Raw genomic sequence first — 20,481 nt, 5'->3', positions numbered from 1 at the left:
TACTTTTTAAAAAAAAGAAAATCATGTCCTGGGCCTCAGCTTATAATGAACACAAAATAACCAATCCATCACATTATTGTTTTTCCAGAGCCTTCTTTTCTCATTAGATTGTTATTGTTCCTCATATAGTAATTCTCTTTTATAAAAACATGTCATTAATAATGAATTACAGACTGTATTGTTTGGTAGAATTTTTTTTATGGATATTTAGTGGTGCGCATCTTTAAAACCCTAATTTGAGGAGGAAAAAGGCAAACCATTTTGTGAAATATAAATGGCATAGAGGATGCATTGCTTTTATTTATTACCTTCCATTTTAACATGCTGCTCTCACTCACTTTTTGTGCCATTCTGGGGGAGAGCTCCAGATCATGTTTATCAGATTCAGAGCCAGCAGTAACTTGCATCACCAGACTGTGATTTACATCCAAGTGCTCCTTCTATTTACAGCAGCCGTACTTTCAACTAGTTCATGAAGCAGCATGGCAGCTTTATGGACGGACTGGCCTGAGAGAGAGGCTGCTCCTTTCAGCATGAGCAGCTAACCAGCTCTGGAGGGCACAGGTGTATCGAGACAGCAGCAGGACAGATGCCGACCACATCTGGTTGGGCGGATGCGACTGAGAATTATACCATCAACAACTAGGTAGAGGTGAAGGAGCGGAAGAGAGTGTGTGTGAGTGTTTGCACGCATGACAATGTGTTCAATGAAAGGAAGAGCAAGGGAAGGTTAGGAGCCATCGGTGTCAAGGGGGAAGAAATTGGGAGCCGAGGGTGTTCATGTTTTACTTCTTTCTATTCCACCATAAGCCAAGTGGACTATGATCTTTGTATCAACAACAGAGACCAATCGACCAACAAACGGACATCACCTTCATCAAAACAGCAGCATGTTATTTTACACACAATGAAAATTAGGGCTGTAACTAAGGATTATTTTCATCAACAGTTAAGGTTACGTCTTCAAATGTTCTGTTATATCCGACCAACGGTCCAACACTCAAAAGGTATTCCATCTACTAACATAGCTGACAAAACCAGCAAATTATCATTCATTTTAAAAGCTGCAACCAGTGAAGTAAACGCCTTAAACTATTAATTTCATCTCAAAGGGAAATATATTTCTGTGTCTATGAGTCTGAAGACATATCACATACTGTTGTTTGTGGTTGAGCTCCTGCTCCTTGTTCACCAGGTCCTGTTTGAGGTTGGCCAGCATTTCCACAGAGACGTCCACCTGTCGAGAGAGCTCGGAGGCCTTGTCCTCCAGGTCTTGCTTCTCCTGGCTCAGCTGTTCGCTCTCCAGCTTGGCCCGCTCCAGCTCGGAGCTCTTCCTCTCCAGCTCTGACTGAAGACGACCTACGCGGGCCGCTATTTTCTGCTCCACCTACAAGACAAAGAGGCACTTGAGCTGCCTTGTGTCCCGCCATGATCACAACGTTGTATGAGACACAACTAGTCATGCAAATTAGGCCATTTGTGATGACCATGATAGAATACCACTCAGATTTTTTGTTTTATCGTGCAACATCTTTCAAATCAAAGAATTGATGTAGAAAATTGTGAAAATGTGTGTTTATTTTAAACTATTCATTCTCAATGTCCCATGGCTGGATCCTTGGGTCATGAATTGGCATGTATTGTTTGATACAACCACTGGGGTCAGACTTTTTCTAATTCCACGACAAAGTTCAGCTTTCTCCAATAAAATCAAGTTTGAACATAGTAACTGACCAATAACTATATAAATAGTTTGTGTGCAGCTCTAACATACTAGCCACATGTTTTTGTTTGCTTGTTCGTTTGGCTTGTTATTTTTGTTTAGCGGTATGTCTGTAATTTGTTCTTTCTTTTATATTGAGAGCTAATGAGAGTCAAGTTGATTCTGACAACCACAATGATCGTATTGACCTCTTCAGACAGCTTCTCGAGCCTTTCATCCAGCTCCAGCCGTTCAAACGCCCGAGCCTTCAGCCTGGCCAGGCCCTCCTCGTAGGCCGCCTCCACTGCACTGGCCGCTACATTAGCTGCCACTGCTACAGCTGTGCTGGGGTTGCCATGAGGACCTGGGTCTGCGGATGTCATGGCTTTCTTCATAAAAATCTCCCCCAGGGGAAACTCCACATTGGGAATATACCGGGCTGCAGTGTTGGAGTTAGCCGGGGTCAGACTCAAGTCATCCGCACAAGGAAGCTCACGACAAGGGAAGCGCCGCTCCTTTAAAGCCGAAGGCCGCAGCGGCTCAAATGGGTCGTTGTTGTTGGTAGGCGCGAGGAGAGCTCCCTCAGCCACAAGCGGCAGCAGAGCGGCAGCGTCACACACACTGTTGGATTTGGAGAGGACGTAGAGGGTCTCGTACGTGTGGTTGTACTCCAGGTGGGCACGTAAGGACGACAGGCTTCGGAAGCGCTTGTGCTCCCCGCAGCGAGGACAGCGGTATGGCAGGTCCAGAGAGGCCATTCCGTGCAGTAACTGCCGGAGGAGAGGGGGCGCTCACGCGGCACAACAGCAGCGCCAGTATGAGGGCACAGAGGTCAAGCACCTGACAGATCCTCTCATGGTGAAAACAGGGCAACAAGGCGGCAACGGCAGGTCAGCAGGAGGAAGTGTTTCCCATGTGCTATGGAGGAGCCCAGCTCAGTCACATGACCACACATAGTGGCAACATTCAACTGGTCTTTTCACTTCATCTGTCATGGTTCCCCTGTCTGTGGTCCTAGAAACAGAGGGAGAAAATACACGTGAGTTTAAGTGTTTTATACTGTGAATTTTTGTATAACAAATCATTTGAACAAATAGAACTTTTCCTCGGGATAAATAAATCTTCAAAACAATATACTCGGGGAAACTTGTGAGCTCCAGAGCCTTTTTCAACCAATATATCCAGAATTCTCCAGCAACAAAGTCCAGTTAATTCTGTTCCTTTAACTTTTTTTATCCTACTACTGTTGATTAAAATATTTAGCTTTTCTTCTTATATTTAGCAGAAGAAGTGCAAAATGTATACTTAGTGAAGCATTAGTAATTTGTAAACAAGAAATTCCCACATTTGAATGCAACTGCCATTCCACCAGTGAAGAGAAATCTTTCATATTGTTAAGAGCATGGTGTTAGCATTCTGATGCATCTTTGTAAAATGTGATTATTTGTACGATTGTACATCCATAAATTATTAACTGTTTATTTGGATTGATTGGAATGGAATAAGATTAGAGAGCTCTTCACTGTAACAGTCCATCTCTCCATATGTACCACCCCATGTGTCTGAACTCTCTAGGAACATTCATCTTTAAGTTTAGTGGTTGAGAAACATGAAACCTGCATTTGACGAAGGGTTAAAAAGCAAACCCCTGCACTTTGTAACCTGAAATACTCGGAGGAAGACTTGGGAGAAGAGTGGGGAAAAGGAAATGGCTCCATTAGTGAGAGTGCTTGTTAGCGGCAACATCATCGTCTAGTCTGAAGTCTACGAGGTCAGCTTTAAGTTCTTTACAAGTTATCTGTGTTGTGTCCTCTTTATCCAATGCCTTAGCAGGTCCTTGTAAGACTTAAATGCTGCCTTATATTTGAATAATACCCCAGTAAAAAGTGAAGAAAGGATGAGTGAATTAAGTGCACAACAAAAAAAGAAAACTTAAAGCTCTGCCGGACTCAATGAAACAAAGATCCTGATCGTCAAGTATTGCTGAATATTGAACGTGCATCATCTACCAAATGACAACATTACTGTAATTTGCCTTTTTTTCTTTTCTTTTAATCAACAACCAAGAATATCAAAGCCTTGAACCTGGTTTCCGCCAGCATGGTCTGCATATCAAGTAGAGTGGGCGCAGACCATTCAACATGAACCACCACAGAGGGGTTGTACACCAATCCAGAACCAGATCAGACTCTCTCTTACAACGTTCTACAGCAGCTACTAATGAGAGAAGCAGCAGGCACAGACATTGGCGGTCTAATCACAAATCACAGATGCATAGACGGTTCTTCACAGAGGGCTTGAACACTGGAAATCCCCAGAAGTCACCAAGACTGTTATTAGAAGTCTGGTGAGGCTGGAACAGGGGGTGTACTGGCAAGCCGTGCCCAATTATTAACGGAGGAGGATTTTACAGACCCAGTCACTACACTGCGGATAGCAGGGATTCCCATCTGCTTAAAATTACAAAGTGAGGTATTTAACCGGGCAGGAAACAGAATGACTTACAATTCAGATTCTATCACATCAGGCCACAGGCACAGCTACGGGAGCAATTTTTGGTGTTGAGTGTCTTGCTCAAGGACACATCGACATGCGACTAGCGGAGCCGGGGATCGAACCGCCGATCATCTGATTGGAGGACGGCCCTGCTCTCCTCTTAGCCACGGTCTTCAGATGTCTTGTTTTGTCTGACCAAAAGCCAAATGTATTCAGTTTACATTTATACATGACAAAGAGAAGCAACAAATCCTGCGGTTAAAAAGCTGGAGAATGTGTAGTGCTTAGTTTCTGCTTGAAAAATGACTACGATTAATCGATTATCAAAATAGTTGCAGTTTATGTTTTTCCATCGGCTAATCAAATCATCATTTAAGCTCTATGAACCGAACATCATTGTTTTGCAAAAGGGGAGGCAAATCACAACATCACAACCAATCTACTATTTTTCTGTAAGAATCAGTGACAACCAAAAACCATCTGTCTTAACAAACCAGCTGTCCCCTATCTATCCAAAATAGAGTGGTCTGTTCTTCTAACTGCCAACTGACAAGCTGTGCGACCAGATATATAAGAGGTCCTTTAAGTAAACGCAGTAGGGTTGGAAACAGGAAGCTCTCAGTGCTTCTTTGTCACTCATGCACTGATCAGAAGCGCATCTGCCACAATCCCAAGGCCACATTTTGTGTCCTGCCACTATTTTGGGATACAAACACGCACAGAACGGCTCTGTAATAACGATTCTACAGAGCAGCCACCTGGTGCTATAGCAAAATATCACACAGAGTGTCATAGTACTACTTTATGTAGCACAGTGTTTTGAGCATAACAAAAAAACAACTATTACTATTGATGCAAATTAGTAGGTTTATCCTTCTTCTTTTTAACTCGTATGTACTGCTGTGGTACTCAAGATTGGCGAACGTATATTTACTCGGCCTTGTCTAGGTCTCAGACAAAGAGGACTCCGATTTTATTTCAAGACCTAAAAAACATCCCGCTTCAAATGCAACCAATAACTTTATTCTGTTCTAAATTGTATTGTGCTAGGTGGATGGTAAAACATGTCAAATGAGAGTTGAATGAAGATGGTTGAGTAGATCTCAGCTCCTCCCTCGTGGTTGTTTGAATTTGTTTGCTCCTAAAAAAACAACGGTAAAGATAAAAGTTGTTTTTATGGAATGTGGAACCTCCAGATCAATTTGAGGAGTGCCTATGGTTTGCATTTTCCACATTTTGTGTGGGACTTGCACTGGTCTGGTCTTGGTCTTGGTGTCAGTTTAGGTGGTTCTTGAATACAACACTTGTACACAATTTTAATGTGTATCTACTGTGTCTAGTTGTCTCTGACCTATGTACTGTAAGTCCAGGACTGATGGGAATACACAGTCATTCAAAAAGATCCAAATGCTACCGACCACATTCTTGACTGACATGACAGGCCATCAAAGATATTGCCCTAATTGCTTGTTTTACTTCTTGAGTCTTGGGCATCCCTAATGCACAGGCTTTTAATGGAAAGCTACTTTTTAAAGGCTCTTTGCTGGAAAACAGTAACGATCTCATCTTCGTTGTCTGCCAATCATGTAGCTTTCAGCCGGTAAACAAGCCATTTGAGTCAACGCATACATAGACCTACATGAAACAGAACATGGGCTTCAATTTGACCATGGTTTCTTACAACAGGGTCATGAGTGAGTGGGAAGGTATCAGGACTAAAAGGCTCTTCATGCTGTTTACATCAGGGTAGTAACCTGAAGTCGAGCAGTGTTTAAAAATGGAGGCTGAACAACAGAGGTTGCAAACTCCCACAGTCCATTTCTATCGCACAGATAAAGGTTTCTGAGTGTAAAGTCAAGAAGGAGTCACAGCTGGATATTCTCAAATAGACAATCAATAAAGGTGATGACAAAGAGCAAGAGAGGAGCAATGTGTTTTATGATTGGGTGCCTGTTTCTGTTAGTATCTTATGCGTGTCCACGAGGATGCATTATGTGCATGCACAGTATCGTGCTTTTCCGCTGATCCTCAGTTGAAGGCAGGAACATGCCAAGACGCGTGGAGGGAGGAAGAAGACTGCTAGGAAGTAAACATTTTGAGGTTGAAAAGAAGAATTAAGTTATTACCAAATATCATCTCTGCAAATGTTTGTTGTTTCTTTGGCCTCAAGGAGACTCCATGAGGTACCTTTAACTGTGGAATCGTATTGTGATGCTATGATTTAAAAAAAGAAAAATCGTGTTGCCTCAATAAACATTACAAGCAAATTGAAAGTAACAAAATGAGGTCAATCAGTGTACTAATTTAGAATTTTTTTAATGTGATTTTGCGGGGGGGGTTTCTATATTTTTGTATATATTGACACTGGAGATGAGAGAAACACTGATCCCTGATTGCTGCTGAGGGCTCGGCCAGCAGCTTGCATGGTAGTTGTGCGTGGGTGAATGAGAGGCACATTGTAAACGCTGTAGTACAAAAATCACTCAATAAATGCAGTCCATTTACCTTTTGATTGCATCCATCACTCAGCCCTAATCAAAAACAAATAAGCCCACAATCATAGTTTTGAAACATGATAAATTTATATGGCTTCCGTATACTTAATAGTATTACAAATATACTTCATATGATTTTTATATTTAGGTCCTGCATCAGCCTTCAGAGTCAGAGTGTTGTGACACAGCTGGAAACAATAATGTCGAGGTATTTACTCTCAAGCGGAATCGGATGCTTTTTTATCAGATATTTTTCAGATACACATTTATACTCATTTCACTCCCCATATGACTTATATTTAATTTGAATCACTACAGGTATGTGGGCTAACAGTTTGTGTACACAGCAGTATTTAAGCTGTTTTAATTGGGAGGAATGGGACTCTTCTGCATTCAAACACCCAGATTGTATCTGCTTTGCTACTCTGTCCAGCATGGCAGCATCTCATCTAGGCCTCCTTTAGAGCAGATGGCTCACAAAGTTTGATCCTAGAAGCTTTGCAGACCCATGATCCTAGATTTTTCTATTATTTCACCACAATACTCACTAAAGGTTCCACCATCTCAGTGGGTGATCCCTCTCTGACTCTGGTACCCAAGGTCTCTCTCTCTTTTTAAGTCTCTTTTACTCATGCATCCGTCTTATAAAACCCTAAAACCTTAAAAACCCACCCATGGTCAAACAGGTAATCTACAGGCTATCTCCCTGTGCGATATGCTATTGAATACTGTATTTTATCATTTGACATTTTGTGATGCAATCTTGATTTATGAGATCTAAGCAGGATTTTCAATCTGTGTGGGCAAATTAACTTTGATGCCAATGCTTTTCTCACTATAAACAAGCTAGAAAACGGATATGTAGGTCGAACAACCTTGAAATTTCACTTTAAATGCTTCTCTTTGGTTTGTGTTGTGCGTCTGTTTGTTTCGCAAATAATTGTAAATACAGATGGTTTTGTCTAGTATTCATAGACCACTGGTTATTGAAGAGAAGGAGATATTCAAGATTATTTTAGCATTACCCGATCTAGCCCATCACTGTCACTTATGTAAGAGACCAGAGGAACTAATGACATGACTCTAAAAGGAGGCATCGTGTTTCTGTAGTTCAGGCACAGCACTGAAGTCACGCCTGAATTAGCTGTCCCAACCTCCTCCTTATGTGCTATATTTTTAGTATTGTTGTCTCAACTAAGATTAAATGTCCATTTGTGTGTTTATTAAGAGGGAATCATTTCTCCCAGCAGAATCCTCGCAGCTGCTCGGATACTTTGAGCGCTCCTTCAAACAGCAGAGCTTTTTCTGCCAAATCTAAGTGTGTAAGCATTCTCTATAAATGGTCAATTCCTTGATGTGGGTGTCTGACTAAACAGTGGTTACATTTGGAAAAAAAGCGTTAGCAACACCACGATAAACTGACATGACCAGAGGCATAGATGCACAACAATATATGATTTAATTCAAACTCCTTGCATTAACTGTGTGAAGATACTGCAGCCTACGCTGCAGTCATTGCAACTGCATTCTTAAACTCGGCACCATGTGCATAAAACATCAGCCTCAGGCTACACTAATGACGTGACTGTTAAAAGTTCAGCTTGAAAAGGATGAACACCAACTGATCAACTTGGTCTGAATTCATTTATAAATAATGAAAGTCACCAGTTAAAATCAAATGGCACCCAGCTTCTGAGGCCAGGAGGCTCTGGAGCTCGATCTCTCTCTCTCTCTCTCTCTCTCTCCTGTGTGCCAGTGCTTTTTGATAAAGATTTGTTTTGCTTGGAGGTGTGGAGAGCTGAGTGAGTCAAGGTGTATCATAGCAGTCATGCCACTCCGCTGCAAAGCTTCACCCAGAGATGCTGCGGCGCTGAACTCAAACTAGCAGTTAGCTACTGTACACAACACTGGAGGTGCCAAGACTGTATGAGAGGTGTGACACGAGTATCAGCCTACACTTCGACAATGGAACTGGTATTTGTCAAGTGTATAATGTGCTCCTCCCACTCCCACATTATAATTTTCACAGTCAAAGCCATGATAAAAATGGAATATCCAAGTAAATACAGCCCTCTGCACAGCACACAGTATGATAGCATCAATGTAAGATGTGCACCAAAGACTGCAAGCGTTGCAACAGCAGGACGAGAACCGTCCAAAGCTTTGGCATGTTCCCTGGACAGGCTGCATTACAACATATAGACTCCTTTAGACGCCGAATGAGAGGTTTAGTGAAAGCTCCAGATGCCTTCTAGGCTCCTACATGCGCATGTCAAAGTGTGTTAGTCTGGCAAAAAGCCATGGGACTCCCATGACAGGACAATCTCACAACCTGGGGCTCCTCACCTGACAGCAAAGCGCAAACCTAACCACTTGTGTTGAAAAGGACTCAGCACACATTGTTTTTTTTTAAACAGAGAGCCACCCAGACCAAAACATTTCGTCCCATGTGACAGTATTACCGTGACATTCCCCTTCTTTTGCAACAATCCTGCTTCTAGTTGGAGTTGTAGCAGTTTATCGTGATACATTTGCCACTAATCAGTTTGTCCTCGTGTATTTTCTACTGTAACGGCAAAACATATTGTTTGAAAATAATTCTGCTGAAGAATCCAGAAATTTCACTTATGTTTGGCATTCTTTTATGTTTTTTAGTTGCATAACGTTACTGGCAACTTGGCAGCACTGTAACTTAGCTTAACATAATTACGGGACAAACTCAATGTAGAAAGATGAGTTGAAAAAGGTTGAAACTCGCTAGCCTAGCAACATTAAGGAGTTAGTGTCTACATAGTAGCCCGCAATGATAGACCTAAACCCTTCGAAGCCAATGAAAAGCAACCTAAAGCAGCGTTGACAATTTTCATAATAATAAATATATCAAATGATGATATGAAGACAATGTGACAATGTGAAAGAGGTCGCTCGTAGTGATGAACCTACACAAAATGATCAACTGAGTCGGCAGAACCCCTCTGCTTTACGGAGCTTTATCTAGTTTCACCCTGGAAAGGTCACCAGGCTATCACAGGGCTGATTTACATTTATCAGGAGGACAAAAAACGGCTGCAGGTGAATGATAATGTTGCTCTGTAACAACTGGTGGGTAAACAAGCAACTAGTTGTTAACAAGTTCACTATAACTTAAGTTAAATTGGACAAATAAAAACAGTTATTGCAACTTTAAAGTAACAGGCTCGCTCTGTAACAGGAGCCAGTACTCCCTCTATTCAAAGTGTAAAACTAATCTTGTGATTATTAATTGTCTGACCTCCCACATTATAACCCTCCTCCCACACACACACACACACACACACACACACACACACACACTATTTCCAATGTGGTTCCCAGAAGAAAAAACATAACTGTTAATGAAAGTTATTATTGACTGTTTAGCAGCTTTCTGTCATTTAGCCATTACTTCATCAATATGCAAGAGACAATGGAAGATTGAAGCAGTATAAACATTCAGTTGCCACATGAGACTGAACACAAAAGCAAAGCTGAAGCTGCACAGCTGTCTCACTGCAGTGACACCGAATGAGCATCGTGATGGGAGCTCAGATCAGCACGAGGCTCGGACGAGATGGACAGACTCATTCCCCGGCTCACCGCTGTCTGCTATCGATCCGGGCAGAAACAATTATCCTCCAGTATACATACATCAACAATGCATGCCAGCAGGATGTTGTTAAGCCCACTAACAGCACTGGTTTATTCTGTGATCACTATCTATGCCAGCAAGCATGAACAGTTACAGTATGCGGTGCAGGTAGCTCTGTTTGTATTCAGCTTGCTTATTTCCACAGACAAGTATTGAGATTAGATGTTAATGAAGGGATATAAAAAAAAGAATTGATCTTGCAGTTTTGTCAACAGGTAATAAGATCCATTAATAAGTCATACAGAGTATTTACCGAGCATTTAGTGGCATTAATCACAGCCACTGCTGGCTATGCCGGTAGCCCTCTCACATATGCTTCCACATTAGTCACCTCCATCAAGGAGTGCTACAGTGTCGCATCCAGTCAGAGCTGGATAGGATACTTCTTAATCAGAGCTGGATAAGATACTCAGTATCTCATATCCTCTTAAAAGAACACAAGCAAGCCTCTTATGTATGTACGTTAAGCCCCCTGTGCTATAGCCAAAACAAGACGTAGGGACGTAGCTTCTGTAGAGGACATGTGTGGAAAAAGATGCAGAAAATGGCCTCCGTGATTTGTGGCTGCATTTCGTCTGTCTATTAGATCCTCTCGTACTCATTAATCCTGAGCCTGTGTTGGCATGATATTCAAGTTGAGAGTCAGCGCAGATTAAATATTTCCTATTTCAACTGGGCCTACATATGGGCGCTCTGTCTCACAAGGACGGGACACTTCAAATGAGAGAGCATTTAATGCAATTTGATAGCATGTCAATCATAAAGAATATGCCGTTGTTGAAAGGTGTTAAACCTCTCAAACAATAAAGAAGAGTTAGTAAATATTGCATGAGGGCAATTTACACATTTGTGTCAGTATTTTTCCACATTCAGTCTTTGGCCGTCACAAGCTGTCAGAAAAGTTTCAATGCTCCAAGGCCAGAATCATGAGCCTGATCCTTGATCTCTAGTTGATGGTTGGATGAACAGCATTTTACAGGCAGCTGCAACAATAACAGAGCGGCCCGGAGATGCCTGAGCCAGCTGTGCATGGGCACAAACACAGTCCTGTTATAATATTATAGTGTATACTGAGTAGTGAGTCTAAAATTGAATGATTAGCTCAAGGGGGAAACTATCTGATCACAAGAGAATGGACACTTAGCTCATGAAACTGGATAAAAATGAAATAACAAGTTTAAAACTAGACATAAAACTGAGAACAAGTCCTCATTTGTCAGAGGAGTCAGTGCTTTTGTTTTGAAGGATAAGGTGGTGATATTCTATATTTTTCTTTCGAGCTGAAACTATAAATGGATCAACAGAAAGACTAACATTTCAAGGAAAGACTCACCATTATCTGGTTCTCTACTATGAGGATTTGCTGCTTTTCTCTGTCTCATATTCAAATATGTGTATTTTTATTAAATTAAACTATTTGTTCGCTGTCCTAAAGACAGCACAAACACAATATCGTTAACACAAGTTTGTAAGTTTTCTAACAACTGAGGATTTCTTTCTGCTGTGGGATCATGGGTAGTGAATATGGGATTCACTGTTAGAGGTCTAAGAGCTGTGCACGTATGCAAACTGAACGAAAACACATATACACAAAGTAACATAACCTCACAAACACACACACACACACCACTATGAATATTCTATGCTAAGTACTGCACAATAAATGGTAAAACATTCTGCGATCTGCTTCAAATGTGATCATTAGAACACCATCTGTCTGCAGTGGCATTTGCATGGCTGCTGGAAACTGCAGGTATATGCTATCACAGAATCTGTCTTGGACAAGTGACTGAAGAAGCCATGGGGTCTGCTCACATGCACGTAGCATCACTGTGTGCATGTTGTATACTGCTGCAGTGCAGATACACAACACAGCTTGATTGAGACTAGGTCAATCCTACTCACTCTACACAAAATCTCACCCAAACATGTTTGTTTTGTTGTCTGCTTTTACCCTCGTAGCTCATCATCCCGTTTTCAGCACGACTGCTCCAACTTTCCGTCACATCTTATTGCTACAAACACAGCAGCATATAGGCCACGGCCCACTGACTCTGAGCGGGGTTTCTCGTGCACTGTAGTCACATGACAGTTTCCCAAACTCCAGCAGTCACTTCAGCATGTGTGCTGCTCACGAGAGTTTCAGGCACCCCATGGGAATATTACTATTGGAGTCTGAATATGACTGAGTCATGATTTCATTCTAGTCTTGAATCCAAGTGTGCTCAGATGAATATTAAACACCTCAACATTTGCATGAACATGAAGAAGATAATATATTCGTGTGTTTTTTTTTTTTTTATGCTAACATTGTTTATGTAAATAATGCCGCATCCATACACTAAAACGAACAGGTTGGAGCTGTGTGCGCACTGCATAAGCAGACATGTTTAACTTGTAATAGAGCTCATTGTAATATTTCTAAATAACGGCTGGTACAAACCCCACACATCCAGGCCAAAACAGGCCGGTCAAAGTCCCCAGTCGGTTCAGGCTCCCGGTTGACACCCGCTTAAACGACGTGACAGTAAACAGCTGGCTCATTCAAAAACACATTGATCCTCATATCTGCACTGCACATGGATCAACCACAAGCAGCGATGTGGGTGTGGACGAGCGGCATCACCGGTTGTCATCATGCAGCAATGAACGCCACCGTAGTGACTTAAACGCACAAACAGGCCTTGGAGTCTGGCTGATGGCAGCAGCGGTGCTCCCTCGGGGAGAAAGGGGCGACAGCCTGGCATGTACCCGATCTCCTCTTTTCTCAGAAAGCACTGGCTCAAACGCTGGACCTGCACTCGTTGCGTAAATGTGTTGCACAGGAGTCGCAGCGGAGTCAATGAAGCGATCATTGAAAACATACACACAAACACACGCCGACGCAATTGCGATCGGAAGAGGGGCTTACAAAAAAAATGACAGAAATGTGCGTCTCACTCACCTCGCAATCTTCTCCCCATTTTTTTTTTTTTTTCCGCTTCAACCAAGGAACCGCTCGAGCCTTCGCTGACGTCACGCAGCCCCTCTCTGCAGCAGAGAGCAGCAGGCCCGCAGAGGACGACCAGGGAGGAGAGGAGAGGCAGAGAGAGGAGGGAGGAGAGAGAGAGCGAGAGAGAGAGAGAATGCATGAACAGATGAATCATAGAAAAAACCATCCCTCCCATCTTCTGATTAAGGAGAGGATACTGTACCTGTGAGGTTGTTGAGACAGGGGACAGACAGGCAAACATCATCTAGCTCAGAATTGCAAGCTGTTAAAACAATTTGGTCCTGACAGCTGATGCTTTGTGATCAATAGACATCAAGTAAGGGGGGGATTGTGAAACATCATCCATAAGGCTTTTCCTGTGTACCATCCTGTCAATCATCCAAACAAAGACAAATGCAAGACAAATTGAGTACATCAATTTAAAATGTAAAAGTATTTTATTTATTTAACATAATTGATCAGATGTTTCAGTCAACCGGCTGTAGATAAATAACTTTTATTGTAAATGTCATATATTTTACAGTCACTTTTCCAACTAACATTGGGCTCATTAGAACTGCAAAACACACATGTCACATATGGTATCAGCTGCATGCTGTTTATTTCTTTGTGGGTCCTTGAGAACACTCTGGGCTTTGCAAGGTGTTAGTGTGGGGGTCATAACTCTGAAAAGAGAATAAAATAAAAAACAAGTCCACAAAACAAATCTGCTCCCAGTGCTTTATTCTCCAGCTGATGTTTTGGATGTTTTCTGTACTAGTGATTAAAAAAAGTTGCTGTATGTATTTCCATTGACTAGTATTTGCATAATAGCATAAATCACTTTACATTTTGTTTAAAACTATGATGCAAATGTAATCCTTGAGTGACCTGAAGCCTCTTCTCTGATGCTACATTTAGGATTAAGCATGTAAAGCAACCGACCTCCCAGTGAACAAAACCTGAATATATGGTGAATGCAGAAGAACTAAAAGGTCATTTCAATTATTTAAATTGATTTGAATCAACCAACAACATTTTAATGCGATGAAACAACATATTTTTTTTAAATTGTGAAATCCAAAATCTCATGTAATCTGAGACTATTTTGTCCTATTGGGTTCCTGCTATTAAACAAACCGTCACACATGTGTTTCTTAAAGTATTTGGATAAGCATATCTTATTTGAGAAGCAAATCAGGGGCATGAGTGTGAACATTTGCAACACTTTCTGATAATAGCTTACTAAAGGTTGTGATTGGATGAAGGAAGTAATTATACCTCAACTGTTGGATTTTTTATGATGTATTAATGTCTGAGTACATTAAGGCGGGAGATGCAAAATCCTTCTCTTCATTGGTAAAAAAGTCTCAGCTTTAACGAGAGGACGCTGAATACCTCAGAGTGAACGTACAGGTTTGATTTTACTGTAGTTTAAAAAAATAATTCAGACAGTGAGAGTTGCAGTAGCCCCAGAAATCCCATTTAGGAGCTCAAGCACCACTTACTGGTCAAAGACAAGAAGTACACCATGTACTGACTGCCATTTGACAATACTGTGATTGTACACATCAGAATATAACAAACTGAAATATATAAATTAACACGGCTTGGTACATGTGATAAATTGAAATGGTATCAAGTGAAAAACACAACTCCCTCTAATGAATGAAGTACTGGCTTTTAAACACACAACTGTTTATTAGAAATCACTTTTTTTAGATTCAGTATGTTAACAGACGTACATTTAGCTGTAAGTGACCAAATAATCATGATACAGAACAAACCCAAAGCTAAAATAAATCATTGTAATAATCATCATAAATCATCATTATCATTGCAACAGTTTTCAGAATGACAGTTTTCAACATAAAGTGACAAAAATACAATGAGGTACAACAGACAACAACTCATTTTGGTACGGCGTCTGCTTCAGGATGCCAAATGATAAAACACGTTTTCCTCCTTATTCCACAGTGAAGTCTAGAGTGTATAAACCCTGCTTCATTTTGAAATAGCAATTAAAAAGTCTAAACCTTTTTTGTCTTCAGTACACAGAACATTAAGGTGTCAAATGGTCCATAATTCATCTTACTCCTGCACCTGACAAATTATTCATGCCAAATGTCAACATTTTCCTCACTAATTTTCTCAGTAAAACTAGCAGGAGATCAAAGATACAGCATGTTCTTTATGGCCAAAGAGTATTATTTTAAAGCTTTTCTCACTGTGATAAATACAGTACTATACTCGTGCGGTTGGCAACATGCTGATGTTATAGAGCAGACATGTTTTTGCTCTAAAATTCTTCTTTTTTAATATCAAAGTGTATGCACGGGAAACACACATAGACAAATCTGTTATTTTGTTGTTGCGGTAGAATTAAAACTTTGGCATTTTGAAAATCCTCAGTAAAATATATGTATGATGCAGAAAATATTATTTATTTATTCATGTGAATAACCAGAGCATTTGTGAGTCTTGTCACTTATGATCTTCCTAACTAATGTCAGCTTAGGGGGGTTGTTGAATAGCTTAATAATCTTTATTTAGCTAATATGCAAGGTCAATCCTGCACATAATAATAATACTTTTAATAGAACTTCAGTATTCGCAATTAAGGATGCAAGGATTGTTAAACAGCTCTCTCTTTACTACACCTGATGTTATCAAAACGATATCTGACAACAGCATGGACCCATTCAGCTGTGCTTTTTAGTCATTTTTGAGCAGCCAATGGGGATTTATTCCACTTTATGTCGGGCCTAACATTGTCTCTAAGCTGTTCAAAATCACAATTTAGCCATGTATCCATTAAACAACAAGGAGGTAGATACACACAATCCATCTCCATGATTAAATAAGTATTAATTGACGATTATAGTTCCTGATGATAAAATAACCTTTTATATAGTTAATTAGAAATGTAAATATAGAACACTGGTTATGATCAAGCCTACTTTGACATTAAGAGTACTCTCCATAGATGCTAAGTGACGAATATGCAGCAGTACAAGTGGTGCTTTTCATATTTCCCATTAATATTCAAATCAACTTGACGATAACCAATCACTGGTGTATCTTTCTGTTTTATAGCCATACTGCCTGCTTTATCCTTGAGATTTTCCTGCATATCTCAGTTAACAGCTGTTTCTATGAAAAAAAAATATATAACCCCTTTCATAATTTAAAAAAAAAGTAAAAATCCAAACCTGTTACATCAATCTCTACCCCTCTACGCCCTCTACATGCCGCTCTCATCCAGTCATGACAGGGAAAGACTGACACACAAAAGCTTAAAAACTCTCTCCCTCGGGAGAATTTGATAGGATGAATATGATGCTAGGCCGTTTTCTCGTTCTCACGTCAAAAACCGTGGCAAATTTAGACCAAACACCTTTATCCATCCCTCCTCATTCATATTTATGAGAAGTGACTGACAAACTCATTGTCTGGTAATTACAGTGTGGTGAACCTTCATTGTTTTAGATTGGTAGAGACTGAGACACGCTGTGCTTTGGCTTGCTGCACTAATGCAAACCTCTTTCATGTAGATATTATTAGTCACTGTTTGCTTAGCAACCACAACACATGTCTGATTTTTTTTTTCTTTTTTTTTTTTACAAAGAATAGGTTTTGCACAGAGTTTATTTTATTTCGGCTGCAATGTTTTTTTGAAAGGGTGAAAAGGAGAAGAAGACTTAAAGGACACAGGGAAATTATTTTCTCATTATTGTGTATGACTCTCAACATTAGTCATTTAACACTAGTGTTGTTAAGTGATGCCAACATCAGATGTGAAATCAATGGAAAGTACAAACCTGTAGAAGCAACCTCACATGATCACACTCTCACAAAACCATCTTAAAGGACCACCTTAAATGTACAATGTTGGGACACTACTAATCTCTTACTACTTAATAAGTAGTGATTATCATATTCTCAAAAGAAATGTCTATCTAATCTAAAAATCAATGCAACTCAATAGGTTGTGTTGGACAAATTAATCCACCCTTAAACATATAAATAACCTACAGCTGTATGATATAGCAACAACAATATATTAACAAAAAAACAGAGAGAAAGCAGTTAAAGATTTGAACAGCAGGGGGCACCAGTAAATTGCAAGGATTAAACGTTAGAACAGTAACTGAAAGAAATAGAGTCAGAACAAGAACAAATCAAATATTAGATTTGTCTGCAATTGTTTGTGCAGACATTGTGTCTTGATGGATGATTGTTACCTTTTTTGTCAGCCTGTATTTTTCTTATTTCTATAAAATCAGACATGCATAATGCTAAAAAATGACTAGCAGAATAGTGTAATATGTATGTAGGATCTGACTGCCATCTAATCTTCTGCAAACATTAAAGAGGAATTTCACAAAGCTAGACTCAATTATCACAGACCTCACACGATGCAAAATGACCGCCAGCCTGGTTTCCTCAAATGATGAGGAATTCTTGCTACTTCAGTAAGTCAAATCGGCTTTTGCCGTCTGTTAACACTCAGAGTAACACAATAGAACAACATGCAAGCCTATGGGAGTTCAGCCAATATCAATATATCACCTCAAGTGCCAATTATACTCATTAAAGGTCTAAAATGTGATGAAACTGCAGGCTAACAGCTTGGAAATCATTATCACACTCACTGCACAGCAATGCAACTCAACTGTAAGTGTGCAATTTATCATCAGACAGTCCAGCTATGAAAATGAGTGTGTGCAGTCACACAAGAGAGGCCAAATACATAAATAAAAAACATTTTGATTTCCGTGAATAAAAACAGCAAACTGCTGTTATTACAGTTGGCACTAAACAAATTGATCAGTATTCTGCAGAAATGTACAATGTCAACTATAGTGAGGAATTATTATCTAATTTCTCTACTGATACAAAGATATATTTTAAAAGCTTGGCGGTTCGGTCCAACGGCCATTAAATTGTTTCTTAGTGTTTCAGACACAATAAAAAAATTAAAACTAGAAAATAAACGTTTTTTTGAACTCACTGTTTGAATTTATTTGTCAAATTAAAAATGCAACATCTAACATGAGCAAATGAAAAAGTGTACGTGTTTTGGCGTGATTTGTTTGCACAGTGTAGACAGAAAACGCTTTCTGACACCTACAAAAATGCTCTATTTAATAAAGTAAATGCATGTGAAAAATATATGCACTAGACTATAATCATTTTAATCATCTTACATTCAACAGATTGATATCATTTATGCCGAATATCCAGCAGATGTTTCATGTATAACAGAATACATTTAAATGATTCTCAATTTGTGTCAACTGCCACAATAATGAGTGTAATGTGCAACTCATGTCTGTACAGGAAGGAGTATATTAATCTTGAACATGGAGATATAATGAAGGACAGAGGCGTTTGTGTTGCAGGCAGCTCAGTGTATATATAGCCATTGGTTGAAAAGATTTCTGAATGGAAATTGATTTAGCTGACTGCAAACACATTAATGTCCCAGTATAGCGATACACAGGTCTTACAGCAAAACCCCATGTTTCACAATGACAACGATTATCCAGTTCTCTGCATTCTTTGCTTGAGCCATGGATGTTGCCATAGTAACACAAGTATGTCTTATCAAGTACGGCCCTTGTGATTTTTCACTGCAACTTATTTAGGCTGTTCACTGTAGGTATGACAACAGGCTATTGAGTTGTTGCATTCATTTCCATGTTAATAGAGTTAACAGCTGTTGTGTGTTAGCTCAACCTTTGATCTTGCCTTGTCACATTGTTGTCAGCTAATATTAAATTAGGCTAGTAATAGAGGCTTTTTATGCAAATGATGTAAAATGCTTTAAACCTATAAATAGGCTTAATTCAGCTGAGAGGTTGGTTGATGGTCTCTGGGATATTAAAACATGTTCTGCTGCGCTTTAATGATTAGATTGTGAAAAGCCATTTATGATAGAGGATTTTTCAAACGTGCTGATTGTTAAATGTTCATTTCTTTCATCATTATCACAGTATTTGGGATTTAATACCATCATGGATCAGCATGCATAAAGCAGATTTTTGCAGTTTTGTTGCTTTAGAAGCTAAAATGTAAGTCTGGATTTCACGTAAATTCCATCAATCTCTATATAAATATGAGTGAAACCATCGACTTAAAGCCCCATATCACCAGTCTGGAGAGACATTTGAATCTCTGCAGCATTGTGCTTGCATAGCGTAACCACAAAGTGCAGATCCTATTTGAACTTGGTAGTCACTTTGTAGCTCCAACTCGCCACACATTTACGCTTCCTCCCTCCATGAAAATAATGAGGCTGTTTGATGTGAGACCACTATGGGCCGTGATGAGTGGAGTAGACTGTTCAGGACACATGAAAGCTCTTCAGTCCATTTGGACCATGAGCGGCCATTACGGCGCTGGACCGGGACACCGTAAAGGTCTGCTGACTTTATGAAGGGGTACGGGATTTAATGATGGAGGCAACAGCTAAATCTGTCACCCTTTTAACTTCTCGTGGAAGAATGGAGGAAACATTTCAGAGGTGTTAAACACAGAGAGACCTACAACATTCAAGGGCATAGTGAATGGGCCATACGAGCAGAAGCACGGTCACATTAAAAAGGACTGTCTACAGCTTGGGTGCTGTGTGAGATCACAAATGAAGAGAATCTGCTACATAAATTAAAGTCCTTGATTGTACCAGCTCTGCGACTGTTTAAGTGATTGTTCAACTTCAATCATACTTCTGTATTCGTTCATAATGATAATTTATTTGAGGGTTATTCTTTGCTAGAAAAAATACAGTTTTCATGACCAGCAAAGTGACGAGTCCAAAAATTATCTTTTTTTCTCGTCCAAGGGCAGGAAGCAACACATCTACCTCTCATCATATCAATCTCTTCCTCCTTCACAAGACGCCACTGTCAGTGGTGCCAGAAGAGACACAAACACAGAGAGTGGATGAGTAGGAGGAGGGAGAAGCTGATGGTGATGGAAGGATCAGCATCTCCTCATTTATCTGCAGGACGGCAGAGGAAGAGCCCCAGCTGAGATGGGGTTAATATTTCTCCAGCCTGAGTTCTGGGGGACATTGTGATTTGTCACCTCAGTAGTAAGTCAGAGTCCCAAGAATCTAGTTAATGGTTAGACACAGCATCCTGCC

The 20,481-nt window shown here is 40.1% G+C and overlaps 1 protein-coding gene across 1 annotated transcript in view; it reads right to left on the bottom strand.

Annotated features, from left to right (window-relative positions):
- Window positions 1-2,460, bottom strand: part of fbxo41 (F-box protein 41) — a gene marked incomplete at both ends in the record, with an annotated part of 30,429 nt that extends 27,969 nt beyond the window's left edge. The window contains 2 exons of the mRNA XM_079159970.1: window positions 1,158-1,387; window positions 1,912-2,460. Coding sequence (XP_079016096.1) covers window positions 1,158-1,387; window positions 1,912-2,460 — 779 coding nt within the window. The remainder of the gene's footprint in view (window positions 1-1,157; window positions 1,388-1,911) is intronic.
- Window positions 2,461-20,481: the final 18,021 nt, after the last annotated feature.

This window comes from Pholis gunnellus (assembly GCF_910591455.1).
Source record: "Pholis gunnellus genome assembly, chromosome: 5".
Classification (NCBI taxonomy): domain Eukaryota; kingdom Metazoa; phylum Chordata; class Actinopteri; order Perciformes; family Pholidae; genus Pholis; species Pholis gunnellus.
This window is presented reverse-complemented; position numbering and strand designations above follow the sequence as displayed.